The 11,957-nt window shown below is 31.8% G+C and overlaps 1 protein-coding gene across 1 annotated transcript; it reads right to left on the bottom strand.

The window, feature by feature from the left end:
- Window positions 1-7,031: 7,031 nt before the first annotated feature.
- On the bottom strand, window positions 7,032-9,855 carry LOC123662951 (torso-like protein). Its single transcript, XM_045597715.1, has 5 exons — window positions 9,749-9,855; window positions 8,414-8,632; window positions 7,994-8,288; window positions 7,764-7,898; window positions 7,032-7,460 (listed from the first exon to the last, which is right to left on the bottom strand). Exons 1-5 carry the CDS (start codon window positions 9,853-9,855, stop codon window positions 7,200-7,202), a joined length of 1,017 nt encoding a protein of 338 aa, XP_045453671.1. The 3' UTR covers window positions 7,032-7,199.
- Between the last annotated feature and the right edge of the window lie 2,102 nt (window positions 9,856-11,957).

Genomic DNA, 11,957 nt, shown 5'->3' with positions numbered 1-11,957 from the left:
GCTGGTTTTTCTTTCAGTAGCGAGTAAAATGCCTTTGCTCTTAGTACATGCACTCTTTAAAGTGTTATTTATTCTTTTCTTGCATATTTGTTTCTCTTTTTTCCTCATCAAATTATAAACATATGTCAGTTCGGGGAGATCTAAAGCCAAGATTAAATTCAGTGTTGAAGATTTTCGTGAAAAGATTTATTTTTTTACAAGGTTTTCCTGCATTTTTCACCATAAACATTTTATGTAGCTTCTTTATATTGAGTTCACTCGGTAGATATTTTCACTTACAGACGAAGCACTGCGGCAGTAATGAGGTTCAGTACATTTCAAGGACATGATAAAGATACGAACACCTTTCTTATTCATTTCTGAATATAAATGTTTCTTGTGATTACCACCTCTCTTCTCTGTGGGGAATTCCCCTGTTTCAAAGTGTTTCTTCAGGATTTACTGAATCCTGTAGCTTGTTAAACCAAAAATCGTTAAAAATGTTTTTTGGCACACAGGAATGACTTTCTTAATAGAACTAGCTGGAATGGTAAACTTGGTAGTAAAACATTTTCTAGAATGCTTATCATTCGTTGCTTTTCTTCTTTTAGTTGGAACGGCATGGCAGTATTTTAATAAAAAAGCATCTTGATAGGTTTTATTACATACTATTTTTATAAAAAACTTCATGATTTTTTTTTTAATATCAGTCATTTTTAAGGTTTTACATTTATGCTGTATAAAGTAATTCCCGGCATCGCTTTCGGTTTATATCGACAACAAAAAATCACATTATACAAGTACTCGATATTTGAATTTAAACATTAAATTTATTACTGACGAATTCGGCCCTGTCATTACCTGTTTGCTTTGGCAATATTTGCCTTCCATTTTTCGGGTTGTCTGGCACGTTTTCTGCCTTTATTTTTATCCACAGGCAGACAATGAACCTCCACGATGTAAAATTTTAAGTATTTAGTTTAAAATAATAAGATTATCTACTGAAAATCGAAATTATCGTAACAGTAACCAAACTTTAAATTTACAAAGTCGCCATACTCGATGCGATCCTCTGATTTCCTGACTGAGAATGGGAAATGAAACTGAGATTGTTGAATTTGACAGGTGCGTTTTCTTGCTTGCTTTGATGTTAATTGATATTTGCTATGTCACTTTTGTATTGGAGTTCGGTGTTTTTAATGTAGTGAAATTACTACATGCAACGAAATTCCATAGACAATATAAAAGATTAAAAAACAAAAAAAAAAGACTAAAAACAGTAGAGTTTGTTACCTTTGATAGTAGAAGCCCTGATATATATGTTTATGCATTGATGAATGTTGGCATTGTTTGGCACAATTTTGGTCAATATATTTTGTCAAGCGATGGGGAAACGATTGGACCAATTTTTAGAATGTACTAACGTCGTAAATTGAAATTGTTAGACACTGCTTAAAATGTTTGTCAAACATTGGATAAAAATGTTGGATGGTATTGGATTTCATAAACATGAAATTTTTGAACATTTGACCAATATTTAATTGGTCAAATATTCTGTCAAACGTTCCAAAAAAAACATTTTGTTAATTTGGCGGTTGTATGGTCAATTATAAACCTATGTATAAATGATAGAGTAAATATTAATTATGTAGTTAATGTATTTTTTGGCGTGTAAAATAATATATTCGCCATTTCAATAGAGCATATAATGTAGTCAAACATGACTCTCGTTGGCGCAGTTTGTAGTGGTTTCTGCTCCGCTGGTTGCGGGTTCGATTCCCGCCTGAGTCTGGGTGTAATATTTGTATATTTATATCTTCTTACAAATAAATACAATTGGGGTCTTTTTGTTATATTAAAATAACCGCTTCTTACTAAATTCATATGTATGTTTCATTATACACGGTACATATACCAAAATATCATTGTTTATCAATTTCGTTTGTCTGTCTGTTGGTTCTGGCTAATCTCTGAAATGGCTGGACCGATTTTGACGGGACTTTCACTGGCAGATAGCTGATGTAGTAAGGAGTAACTTAGGCTATTTTTATTATTTTTATTTTATAACTCTGCAAACTAAACTATAATTTTTTTTTAAATATGTTGCGGACGAAGTCGCGGCTACACATATATAATATTTCACATAGGATTAAATTACGGAACAGACGACCGGGTGTGTATGTTATAAGATATTTATATTTATTTATTTATAATGTTTAGTTTTGATTTATGAGAAGCTATACTACTGTCACAATATTAGATGTATATTTTGTAAAATTAATTGTGAGTATAACTATGCAAATTGTGCATACTGCTTTATACGTAAAAATTAACTATTATTAAACTTAGGGTCTATTTATGAGCAATTGCGTTATATACAACTGCTGAACAGGCCCATAATGTTACGTTAAAGATACTATTATATTATATATAAAATCAAATTCATTTGCTATAAAAATTTGCCAGAGAATTCAATAGCTCATTTTGTCAGTCAATTTATTGGATAGCTCATATGTAAATACATTTTAATATAAGTGTCTAAATATTTGTATGTAATATGTGTGTTAAGAAAGTAATTACGTTTTTTTATAAGTTATTTAATACTAATTTCACTGTGTTATAAAAACGTGTCGCGTTATACACATATATTTATTTGTTTACAAAAATAAAATAAAAAATATTTTTTGTGATATCTGTATTTTAGCTCGTGCTGTACAAACAACTTGAAAATAGAACAAAAGAATATAATTTACTTGATTTGTTCATTATATTTCGCGTCATTAACTTGAGCTGTGACTCATTATTTTAACGATCATTATTTATAATATGATATATGATCATTATTTTAAACCCATATTTAGGTGACGTTGCGGACGCCATGGTCACTGGTGACTCAATACACTTGTACTATAATAATTACGCTATGGGGACATCCATTTTTTTAAATTTTTTTAATCCCTTTTGTACAGAATATACCTTGAAATAGAAAGATAAAAAACCTTATAAAATATAACATTTGTACTTTTTCTAAAGTAAAAAAATGCATATGACTAGACTATTTGACTGTTAACCTTAAGAATGCACGTATTTTTGTCAAAATATATATTTTTATTCACTTAAAAAAAGTATTTTATAAAGTATTGAAAAAACGATATTGTTTTATTTTTATATCAATTAATAGTTTCAGTGTGATAAGTTTTTAAAGGCCAAATATATATATGTAATATTTAGATAAAAATTTGTAATTTTTATTTCGATTAATTACAAATTACAATTATCATTAAATGAATGTTTATATATGTGTATATAGGGTGTTCGATTCCTATCTGCCTTCCTTCAAATATGGGGTTCTGTATATGTAATAGATCACATCCCACTCAAAAAAATCCTACCCCATTTTTACATTTGACTTTTTTTAAATAGATGCACTACTTTGATACACTCTTTTCGGATAATACGCTAAAATTTATGTTGAAATTCATTCTACAAATAAAAATAGGTAAAAAAACTTTTTAAGTTAAACGGTTTTATGTTAAACATACATTGCAATGTTTAAGATAAATGTACTAAAAACCAAAAAATAATAAAATAGATACAGTCGTGGGAATTATAAACATATGCATAGACTAGACTAAAATAAAACCGTGGGGCACGTCAATTGTCTACAGCAGTGAAACGATTCCTCGCCAGCCAGCAGTGTGAATGTCCAACGATAAACTAGTTGTAACATCTCTTTTATTTACATGGAGTGTATATCTATTGGAATTTCCATGAGCAAGAAAATAGTAAGTAATTTCCTCACCGTCTGCGGGCCAACTGCCTATTTTAACGACGAATTAAACGATTCTTCTATCGCACATTAAGTCGATAATTTGTAGACAATTGACGTGCCCCACGGTTTTATTTTAGTCTAGTCTATGCATATGTTTATAATTCCCACGACTGTATCTATTTTATTATTTTTTGGTTTTTAGTACATTTATCTTAAACATTGCAATGTATGTTTAACATAAAACCGTTTAACTTAAAAAGTTTTTTTACCTATTTTTATTTTCTAGTTTTTAGTTTTTATTTCGCATTCTGTTTAATTCATTTAGTGCTTCATTATTGCAAGGCCCATCTTAAATATTGAGGTTGTATAGTTGTGTATTCTTCTTGTCAAGCCCTTTTATTTGATACCCATATTGGTGGGATTGATAAAAAATTGTTATCAGACATTTGGTAGCGGCGGCCAGCTTAGATTTCAATTTTGCATAGTAAATTGTATTCTACTTGTTGAGACCTTTCATTTGATACCCATGTTGATGGGATCGATAAAACCTACGTTATCCGCCATTTTGTAGCGGCCGCCATCTTGTATTTCAATTTTTTATAGTATATTGTATTCTGCTTGTTGAGCCCTTTCATTTGATACCCATATTGATGGGATTGATAAAACCTACGTTATCCGCCATTTTGTAGCGGCCGCCATCTTATATTTCAATTTTTTATAGTATATTGTATTCTGCTTGTTGAGCCCTTTCATTTGATACCCATATTGATGGGATTAATAAAACATAAATTATCCGCCATTTTGTAGCGGCGGCCATCTTGAATTTATAATGATAATGAATAAACATAATTGTATTGTCACCAAAATCCAAAGTGTATACAAAATTTCAGATTAATCGGTTGACAGGAAGAGGGTGAAATTTGAATTACTAAATTTGACCCAAGAATAAATAATAAATAAAAAATAAAACAAACGGGGTGAGCTAAATAAAACCGTTTAAAAATAGAATTCGTTCCATATGCGGTTCTATAGTTGTATGCGGCAGTTAGTATGTATATTTCACTTTATCGACGTTTTTTAAGTATAACAAAAAATAGTATTGGACGGTTATGCAGAAGTACCTTGCCAGTGTAGCTCGTATCAGACAAAAGTAAAATTTAAAACAAGAGTTAGGATTATTTCCCGCGTATAATATGGTCTACAAAACCGTCAGAACTGCCCATTTAAAGGAAAACAGTTAAGAGTCGAACATTCTGTATATTAAGTACAAAGATAGTATGTACTTACATTGTAATTTAATTACTATTTGTGTTGTATATTATCGGGGACAGGGTGTGTAAGAAAATATATTATGTGTACCCTGAAGGTTTAGGTAACTTGGGGCAGCCTATGTCCAGTTGTGGACTGCGTGTAAGGCTGACGTGTGAATGTTTAGGTGTATGCTATTGTGCTACAATATTTTTATGTATTAAAAAGGTCTAATAGTGTATTTTATGTAATATTTTTAAGCGACTATCCAAGAAAAAGTTATGTTTTCAAGGTCCACAAAATATAATATCATTACTCTCTAAAAACTAAATTTAATTTCCTAACTAAAGTTTGGATATGAAATTAATAAAAAAATGATTTTGAATAATATCAACTTGTAGTCTTAAGTTATCAAAATAAATTATATGCCCATTAGGGGCCGGTGTTACCTTATGTGGATAAAGTTTATCCTGCAAATAAGTAACGATTAGACTTTGACAGCAGGAGGTATAGGGATCTGTTTCACGTCAATTAATAAACTATAGATTTAGAGTAATTTTTGCGAACAGAAATATCTCATAAATATAGTGGATGTCAATCTTAAAAAAGAAGAATATATCAAAAACTTTTATCTGTTGAATATCGTCATCCGTCAAATAGCGTTATCCGTGACCGGTAGAACAGGTCATAATGATCACTTGAAAACTCTTGTCTCTTTTATGTAGCAGTTTTGTTTTCTATTTTCAACCTTTAGTTATTGCCATGTTTTCACAAAATCGCACAACTGTAATTTTTATATAAGAAATATTTTATAAACTTTAAAAAATTTAATTAAAATTAAATATGTGAAAATGTATACTAACTAATAAATAGATGATTTTGAATTACTATGTTATTCACGTTTTATAATGATATTGTAAGTTGATATAAGATCTCAGACTAGTTAAAGTGAATGTTTTAATTTGCGTCTCTTTATTTTCATTTGACTAAAATAAATGTGTAGTGTTAAGTGTTTTATTTTATAATAAAGAACATATTAATGAGATTAAAAAAGTGAGTCCTTGATTTCAAAGCCTATAAAAATAAATTTGAAAAGCTAATATGATTGTAAACATTTTGATATATGGCGTACACACTCTTGGATTACAAACTTATTATAACTTATGTATATATACATTATAAAGAATCATAAGGAGTTTTATTGCGCATAAAAGAAAGGCGTACATTGGAACACTCTTTGTAGAACATGTTCTTTTATGGCCTATTCGCAAAGAAAGTAGTACGTCGTCGCTGCCACTTAAGCTACGTGTGATTTAGACATGCTAATTGACCAATTAAATCGTTATAAATTGGAACATATCGTGTAAATTGACTTACTACGATTAAAAAACGGTGCGGCATGTCTGAGTGACAGCAATAAGATATTTTTTCCCTTACGCGACTTGACTATAATACCGGTTTTTGATGATGACGACGCGTTTGCCCAGCGGTCACAGCACTGTATGTTGCGCTGGCGGTTGCAGGTTCGATCCTCATACATGTCAAACATTTGTATTGGTCATATAGATGTTTGTCGTGGTCTGGGCATTTGTGTTTGTATATTGTGATTCCGGACTTACGACACAGGAGAAAATCCTACTAGGCGCCATTGAGTGTGAACCGTCTATTTATTTATTTATTTATTATGACGTAGCCTCCGTAACAGTGCGTAATCTGTGTATAGCTTTGGGGTTTAGTATTAAACGACAAATATCCCGTAAGTTTTCATAGTTTGCGATGAAATTAAATATAAAATTGAAGTATTTTTTTTTACATTGTAACTTTAATTTTAATTTCGGTATATCAAACATTTTGATCTCCGAAATGATTACACATATAGCTTATTTCACACACATGTACATATATTAATTATCTGTATATTTTAATATTATTATTTTAATTATCTCTAATTTTATCTAAATAAAGGAACACTGTATTCGCACACTAAGTTGTAACAAAGATTTGTAATCAACCATGTCAATAATAAAATAAATTTAACAATTTACTTAGTTTTAATTTATAAAATACTGGTATTTATAAATGAGGTGTTTTATTAACTATAAACAATTATTTCTGCCGCAAGCTTAACTATTTGATCAGTATCATTTCCTTTTATCAGCCTTCTGCATTATGTCCTATATAAAATTTTCTAATATTGATATCAAGCATTTATTTCCCATAATTTCATGTCATTTTCGACGATTTCTGCATATCTCTCCCTCTTGTACCGATCTTTGAACAGCGGTCTTAAGATTTTCAAATTTAAACCTAAAAGGGCGCCATCGTCCAACATTTCGTTAAGCTTATACGCCAATATTGGACTGTAATGCACCCTGAGGAGACTCGGTCTCGAATATAAATATTGACTGTCTAGAAGATTGCTTCGTGCCCATTGTTCGATCCTTTTGTTTCCGCTAGCTATCTGTAAAAGTAATATTTTGGATGTTATAAACATAGAAGCCTGATAGTGATCGTTACGCAGAATGAAAAACATCCGCCAACCCGCAGTGGAGTAGTGTGGTGGATTAAGCTCTAATCCTTCTCCTATATGGAGAAAGAGACCTATGCAAATCAGTAGGATGTTAGAGGCTCAATCGTAAACATGGAAAGTCGTTAAAAATTGTATTTAGCGACTGTAAAAGTACCAGTAGTTCAGTTAGATTTCACTCTTAACCTTAAGTCAGTTTGTGTAATGAAACCTTTTTTATATTCCAAGCATACTTACTCTAATATCACCAACTTGCTTAAGAAAATAGGATGAGAAGTAGAACCTTAAGTTGCCGAAGTCAGACTTTCGTTGTTCACGAACTTTGATGTAGGATTTTAGAAGGTTGTAGCCAGGTCTCTTATACTTAAAAACCTGTGAACAGCAAGAAAGAATGTTATTAATAATATACATTTCGATCAAAACGTTCTTCGATGTTAACAAGATGAAAAGTAAAAACTAGAACTAACCTGGTATATAAAGTTTCCAGTCACAAAAGAATCAATGTAGTGCGTCCCGTAGCTTTTCATGAAACGTCTTATCGCTGTCGTGTCGCTAGCGTTTAAGTTCTCTATTTCTCGTTCAACATATTTTTTAACACGAATATTATTCATCGAGTCCATTTTAACGGATTTTAGGGTCTTTGATAGCTTGACGAGGACATAGCAACAGTTATCCGGTTTGAAGTCGAACTCCATGCCGAAGGTCCTCATGATCTCGTCGTTTATCCAGTCACCCAAAAAGGCTTTCCATGGTTTTTCTGTACTGGAAGCAGCATCAGGGGTTATTTGAATATATTTTCCATCCAATTAATACCAAAAATGTAACTCAATTGAAAAATTAACGGAATGATGTTGGTAATGTTAAAATAAAGTAATTTTTTTTATTACCCTTCTATTTTGAAGTTCTGAAAGTAGTTTGTCACCAAATCTTCGAAAGATTCACAAAGGAGTATATTCATGTCTATCCCTGTGTCACCAGGAGACTCCGTGCTGGTGACATTTTCGAAGACCCTGATATTTTTCTCGCGAAATAAATCTGCCCCAACATTGTCTTCATCTTCGTAATCAGCTGATAAGACTTGTGTTACTTGTGATAGATCGCCATAGCTATTATAACAAAAACATATATACATACATAATACATAAAGATATTAATAATTTAGGCATATCTATTTGACATGATGATTAATTGATTCTATTACATGACTACTCATGAAACAGTTAAATTTAAAGATTTTATAGAAACGTGAAGAAAAGATGGACATGAGATTTATAATTAGGCGTTAGGACAATTAAATACAAGTTTTCCTATTACCAATATTGTCATTTAATTGAAGTGAGGCACAAACAAGTAAGAAATATCTGGTTCAAAGTTTAGAACAGCTGGACTGGAAAAACCTCAATCTTAAAGAAGATTATAGCTAAATAGTACTGCTCTCAAATAGTGTAATCGTGTTTCTGTGGCAAGTAAGTAGTCAGGTCTCGTATTGAGGGTCGGGGATATTGCAGGCATATGTATCCGCTTACCATGATGCGGATTGTACCAATGTTTTCCATGTTTTTAATAAAAAAAAATACAACAACAGTTTTCGCTGTTGTGCTTCTAATTCTACATATGTAAATTTAGTATTTATAGTGCTAGTAATTAAGCCGTTGTTTCGTTTAGATCAATTGAATTTCATTAACTAGATCCTTTTTTAATTTGTTGAGTAAATGGTACTTAAATAGATGAGAAGACAATTTAAGATTTGCTACACTATTCATACAGGGAAATGTTTTGTTCGTGGCGAAATGATTAATAGGCTAAAAACTTAGCGTAATAATAATTTGGGGCTTTCTCGTTGTTTTACAAAACAGCTGTACCAACGCGCAATATTTATATATGCTTAATATCCATTAATAGCATCCGTTCTTATACCTATTTTGATTTTTTCAAAAAAACGAAATTTTTACATACCTATCTATATAAATTTTGATGTATAATATGTAGAGGTAAAAATAATGGTAGGTCGAGGCGACAATTACATTAAGAAAGCTAATAAAATGAAACTTAAATAGTAAAATAATTTACAAGACAATCACCGAAAACACAAACATGTTATCTATCTCACTGCTAAACTATGAAACTGTTAACTATAAATCAAAACAAACGAGACCAATTGGTCTGGAAACAATACTATCAGAAACGAAATTTAATACATTACAAAATAATATAAAACTTACTTTGCAAATACGTCAATGGCGTTTCCAATATTCAAACTATATCCTAGATCTTCCTCACTGTCGCACATGCCACAACAGAAGAAAACGGCCAGTAACAACAAAAACATCTTTCGACGAAACACTAGTTTGCAAAGATCTGTCCTAAAACTTTGTGATTAAGCATAGTAGATACGATACTCGCCGCGTGGAGGCGGCGTTGTAACTAAGATTTTTTTAACATTTTGCCAATGCTGATGCGTAAACTCAGTGTGAACTTGACCCAAGCGATTAGTTGCGATACTGAAACTCGTGTAAGTGTCTACGCGTTTGAAGTTATTAGTTTTTACTAATTAGAATAATTAAACTATCTCAATATATATAAACTACGGGTCACGTTTTTTGTCTAAATAGTTATTATATTCACAAAAAATATAAGGCGTTGCGAAGTTCGCCAGGCCAGCTAGTATTTTATATAGATAAAAAATTAAAACTAGTAACACTTACAGTAGAGCAAATGAAAAGAAAGAATTTTCAGTTATTCAAACGAGGGAGGTATGTTATCCAATTAGATACCTATACACACACACACACACACACACACACACACACACACACACACACACACATCAGCCTATCGCAGTCCACTGTTGGACATAGGCCTCCACAAGTTCGCGCCAAAAATGGCGTGAGCTCATGTGCTTTGCCCATAGTCAACACGGTGGGCAGGCGGGTTAGTGACCGCAGGGCTGGCTTTGTCGCACCGAAGACACTGCTGCCCGTCTTCGACCTGTGTATTTCAAAGTCAGCAGTTAGATGGTTATCCCCTAATCGGTCGGTTTTTTTAAGTTATAAGGTGGTAATAATAATAATAGGTGGTAGTGGAACTGTGTTATCCTTTAGTCGCCTTTTACGACACCCATGAGAAGAGAGGGGGTGACAATATTCTTTGCTGCCGTACTTTACTATTATATGAAAACAGATTTTAAAAGAAAAAAAATTGTGACAGATAATTTGATTGCGTTTTATTGCAAGACGTTTTAAAACAGTCAAGATATAGTAATTTTTGTAAAGTTGGATATTAGACCAATGACACTTGACATTAAATGGCCTTCAAACGTTGAAATATATTCGTTTGTAGCTAACTGCTTGCTAATGGATTCTCAACACAGGTAGAGAACGCGGTAGAGACGTGTGTAGATCCTCATTAGAGACCCGCAAGCGCAATTAGACATAACCAGACCACAATAATCGTCTACATAGTTGAAATGATCTGTGGTAGGTTATGGATAGTAAATCACGGTTGACAATTATTTATTTTACATAATGTCAATTGTAGTTGCCCTTCGCGTCTTTGAGTCGTCGCGTGACTTTTTATGGCCTGCGTTATTTTTGTATAATGTAAAGGTTTATGCTAAATAATAGTTAATGCCTATTTGGTATATTTTGAGTTAAATAATTTCAAAATAATTAATTACTTTTAACTCTTTAAGCCGCTATCGTTAGCGCTACAGCTATTAGTTGTCTAGCTGCTATCTTCGCCGAAGTAAGAATATATGTAACACCAGCTTCTATTTACCCTCGGCTTCGCTTGCACTGAATTATTTTGAGTAAAAAGTATCCTATGTTACTTCTAATACCTTCAAGAATATGTTTACAAAGTTACACGATGATTGGTTAAGTAGTTTTTGCGTGAAAGCGTAACAAACAAACTTACATTTATATTCATAATATTAGTAGGGATTAATAAATCAGAATTAACTGTCTTAATGGGAAAAATTTTAATCAAGAGTCCGGCAACCCGCAGTGGAACAGCGTGGTGGATTTAGCCCCAATCCGTCTCCTACGTGGAGAAAGAGGCATATGCTCAGCAGTGGGATATTACAGGCTGAATCGTCAATGGTCTATTCGTATTATCGGTTGTATATGTTCCTGCAATTTTAAATTTAACTTGCTATAATAGTCTTTAATTTTCTATAATTATTATACTACCAAACTATGATATAGAATAAATATGTCACGACTAATAATAATATTTTGTTCTATTTAATTCGTTATAGCGTTGAATAAAATGACAAAAATCAAGGTCTTACAAAGACTCTGGTGGTTTGAATCACGTTTACCGATAACCCGACGATCTGACGCTTGGATTGATTTTATCGTACTCCAGTATGGTTTTTATGAATATAAAGTATATTTACAATAAATAATAAATGTTTGATTAAATAAAATA

Source organism: Melitaea cinxia, chromosome 19, assembly GCF_905220565.1.
Source record: "Melitaea cinxia chromosome 19, ilMelCinx1.1, whole genome shotgun sequence".
In the NCBI taxonomy this organism is placed as follows: domain Eukaryota; kingdom Metazoa; phylum Arthropoda; class Insecta; order Lepidoptera; family Nymphalidae; genus Melitaea; species Melitaea cinxia.
Note: the sequence above shows the minus strand (reverse complement) of the source record. Positions and strands in the feature narration are given on the sequence as shown.

Coding starts and splice junctions, on each gene's coding strand:
- LOC123662951 (XM_045597715.1), bottom strand. CDS start 9,855: ATGTTTTTGTTGTTACTGGCCGTTTTCTTCTGTTGTGGCATGTGCGAC. Junction 8,289..8,413: donor CAGAACTTCAAAATAGAAGG/GTAATAAAAAAA, acceptor TGCTGCTTCCAG/TACAGAAAAACCATGGAAAG. Junction 7,461..7,763: donor AGCAAGTTGGTGATATTAGA/GTAAGTATGCTT, acceptor TTACTTTTACAG/ATAGCTAGCGGAAACAAAAG.